The 4,042-nt window shown below is 38.8% G+C and overlaps 1 protein-coding gene across 3 annotated transcripts in view; it reads left to right on the plus strand.

Moving 5' to 3' along the window:
* Positions 1-2,708, plus strand: part of DNAH12 (dynein axonemal heavy chain 12) — a 203,626-nt gene extending 200,918 nt beyond the window's left edge. For 2 of the 3 annotated variants that reach the window (XM_077858419.1, XM_077858420.1), the window contains 2 exons: positions 1,147-1,214; positions 2,425-2,708. In XM_077858419.1, the coding sequence (XP_077714545.1) occupies positions 1,147-1,214; positions 2,425-2,615 (259 nt within the window). In that variant the 3' untranslated portion in view covers positions 2,616-2,708. The remainder of the gene's footprint in view (positions 1-1,146; positions 1,215-2,424) is intronic. The other variant, XR_013357829.1, reaches the window with a different exon arrangement.
* Positions 2,709-4,042: the final 1,334 nt, after the last annotated feature.

Genomic DNA, 4,042 nt, shown 5'->3' on the forward strand with positions numbered 1-4,042 from the left:
ACCCTGCTCTTTATCATTCCATTAATAAGCACAATCCTCTATTTCCAGGGTCAGGCTTTGCTCTCAAGGGAGGATTAAAGGCTGAGGCCCAGAGAATCACTTGAGGGGAGCATGAAGGAGGCTGTACAGAGATCATTCCAAGACAGGGCTAAGAGGAGATTTAGCTGCACCTAGTTCCTGTGGTTATTTTTTTCTCTCTTCTTCAATCTAATGACATTTGTTGGGACAGCCCGGGTGGCTCAACAGTTTAGCGCTACCTTTGGCCCAGGGCGTGATCCTGGAGACCTGGGATCAAGTCCCACATCAGGCTCCCTGCATGGAGCCTGCTTCTCCTTCTGCCTGTGACTCTGCCTTTCTGTCTCTCTGTCTCTCATGAATAAATAAATAATAAAAAACAAAATCTTAAAAAAAATGACATTTGTCTTAACTTACCTGTTCTTATATATCTATTCATTCATCTTTTCCTTCCTTCTTCCTCCCTCCCTCCCTCCCTCCTTTTTTCCAACTAATAAACAAATAACATAGCGTAGGGAAAAGAAACCACATTTTCTAGACAGGCAAATATACAGTTGAATCCTGACTCTGGCACTTAAGGGTTGTGTTACTGTGAAAACTACTCAACCTCTCTGAGCCTCCACTCTTCATCCATGGAACAGGAATGGGGACAATGTTACAGTGAGGACCAAGTGTGATAGGATAGCGTCGCCCTCATGGATGGTACTTAAAAAGTGACAGGGGTGCCTCGGTGGCTCAGTTGGTTAAGCAGCTGCCTTCAGCTCAGGTCATGATCCCAGGATCCTGGGATCAAGCTCCGCACAGTGGAGAGTCTCTCAGTGGAGAGTCTGCTTCTCCCTTTACCCCTTCCCTCCCCTTGCTCATGAACATGTTCTCTCTCTCTCTCAAATAAATAAATAAATAGTGACAGGAATTTATATTTGTCTACTGTTTGCACACATTGCCTTGCCATAATTTTCTTCTGTTTCTTTCAATTATTCATTGCCGTTTCCTTGGCTTTGTTATGTTTTGTTTTATATTTCTTTCTCTGCATATTCTGGTCCTCTTGTATTAAAAGCCAGTATCTAAGTAGCAATTTCTAGAAGTATATTTCATTTTATTTCTAATAAACATGTCAATTTCTCCTCACAGTGGATTGCTTGCTGAACAACATCCCAAACTTCTATTTGACCTGATGCCCATCATATGGATAAAACCAAGTAAGTATATCTCTAACAAAATTTCCTATGAGTTTTAGGGAGGGTAATGGTAGATATTTTTAATGGCTCCCCCAATTAAGTCTCTGTTCAAACCTATTAAGACTTTGTTCAATTAAACAGCGACTTAATGTTTACATTGGAAATATATTGTTCCCTTGTTTCATGTTGCATTCATATTATTATTCTGGGAATATCATTCTGCCTCTTTTTCCTCTTATCCCATGGGATGCAACATCTTCTCTGCCCCTCCCACACACTTATACTTTCCCAGAGTCCAGGGCTTCCTGTCAACATTTTGATTCTGAAATGCCTTTGCACACCTCTCAGAAATACACATAGGCTTGACACCATCTCCAGTTAGTGGCTAGAGTCTTCTGGCTACAGGAAACTCTTAGACCCAAGAGCCAGCCAGGTGCCCCAAAGCACAGATATTGCAAATCACAGGGAGTGGAGGCCAACTCTCTCCTCCTGGGAAAGCTACTTACTCCTTCCCTTCTTCTGCTACCATCATTTTTCCACGAGTCTAAACAAATGAGGCTCATTCTTTTGTTTTTTCTTTCTTCTCTAGTGTTTTTGTTTTCCAATAACTACTGATGGAAACATTTCCAAATTACCCACAATCACCACCTAATCCATTAAGTATTTTCATTATTAACACACTTCAATTATAATTATGAGAAATATAGCTTTAGTTTAGATAGACTTCTAATATCTCATATCGGGTCTTTGAAGGATAATATGTAGGTTCTTTCTGTGAGTAGGTGAAAGTTAGTGTGTTTTTCCTAGTAATAAGCTGCTGAAAGCAAATAGTGACTTCTGCTTCTTCTGATTTATGCGTTTCTTGTATTCAGGCCCTAAGCATCAGTGTCTTCTCTTTTTATCTCTGCCTCATTTCTGTGCTGTTTTATTCTTTCTTCTTTACTCTTTCTTCCCTACCTTCTCCTCTCCTTCTCTCCCAGATCCTTTTGAATGTTTTCACACCTTCAGGACTCTCTAACAGTGATAAAGATACTTTATTGATTTCTATGCTCTAGACCAAGAATCGTGCATCATATGAAATCATTTGTTTCACAGCCATAATTATATACCAACTGTAAACTACAATAACAACATTGAAATGTTCAAATATTATAATCATGATCTTAGATTCAGTACTAAAATAGTTATTCCTTTAGTCACAGTGGCTGTTTGTATTTCTTTCTTTTCTAAGCCAAAAAGTCTGAGATTGTGAAGTCAAATGCCTATGTCTGTCCCCTCTACAAGACAAGTGAACGTAAAGGAACTCTTTCCACCACAGGACATTCTACTAACTTTGTCATTGCAATGATGTTAAAGACGGACCAACCCACTCAACATTGGATCAAGCGTGGGGTTGCCTTACTTTGTCAGTTGGATAACTAAATTGGACAAACAAGAAAAAATCTGAAAGACATTTCAAAAAAATTCTGTGTTGTCTTCACTTACTTCAAAATATATGTATTATAAAACCAAGTATCTTTGTGTCACTTTTTTTTTTTAAGAGACTCTATGCCCAATGTGGAGTACAATATAACACTTGAACTCACAACCCTGAGATCAAGCCCTAAGCTAAGATAGAGTTGGATACCTAAGCGACTGAGCCACCCAGGCACCCCATGTGTCTTTCTTTTAAATAGTCCACCATTCCTGATGCACCACTCTTGACTAGAATATAGCCCTTCTAGAAAACATGAAAAGAAATGTTTCTTCAAAGAATATGAAAAACCTTTGGAACTTTCATTTATTTGATAATAGGTGAAAAACAGATTTTGGGAAACTTACCAGATAAAACTTATATCAGAAAATACCTTGTTTTCCCAAGTGTTAAGTCATTTCTTAGTTTCAGTTATAGTTGACTTTGCACTCACCTACCAGAGGTGATTCTAAATAAGGAAAATATCAGAACAACTCCAGAAACAAACCTCTTACATCACACTTTTACAGCATTAGCTCCACTTCTCACAGGACCCCTGTGTCAAGGGAGGGGAAACTCAGATAGTACAGTTTCTGTGCAAAAGCAATAAGATGGCTGGGGGCAGGAGCACCTGGGTGGCTCAGTGGTTGAGCGTCTGCCTTTGGCTCAGGTTGTGATCCTGGGGTCCTGGGATCGCGTCCCACATTGGGCTCCCTATGAAGAGCCTGCTTCTCCCTCCACCTATGTATGTCTCTGCCTCTCTCTGTGTGTCTCTCATGAATAAATAAATAAAATATTTTTTTAAAAAAAAGATGGCTGGGGGCAGGCCTACATACCCATTGATTTCCTGTTTAATTGGAAATGCCAAGCGTCTCTTATTTTAATAGTTAATAGTCTTATTATTTAGCATATATTCATAATATTAGTATAGATGAACAATTCTAAAACATTTCAATGAAACAAAACTATAGTTGAAATTTTATTATCTTGTGTGAAATTAATTTCTTCCTTGAGATTCTCAGGATACTTGAGGCCGCAGCTCTGTAACCTACAGAAAATGTAGGTGCAGCTACCCAGTGAATTGGGACTGTTGGGACAGTTGTTTTGATAAATCGGTCAGAGAAAAAAAAATGTTTGGCCTCTCTAGTGGAAAATTGATTCTGTTCTGCAGTGGCTATGTGCGTGAGTCTTAAGAGAATGAATTATTTCACACAGAAAATGCCCCCCTGCAAAAGCATTTTATACCAGGAATAAAATGTTTGGTCCTTTAAATTTGATGAATATAGCAGTGAAGAAAAGAGATCATGTTTCCAAAGAGAGCTAAACCACATGCAAAAAAAAAAAAAAAACACGGATAATATGCCAGACTGTCTTATGATCAGGTATTTATAGCAAA

Source organism: Canis aureus, chromosome 19 (genome assembly GCF_053574225.1).
Source record: "Canis aureus isolate CA01 chromosome 19, VMU_Caureus_v.1.0, whole genome shotgun sequence".
NCBI lineage: Eukaryota > Metazoa > Chordata > Mammalia > Carnivora > Canidae > Canis > Canis aureus.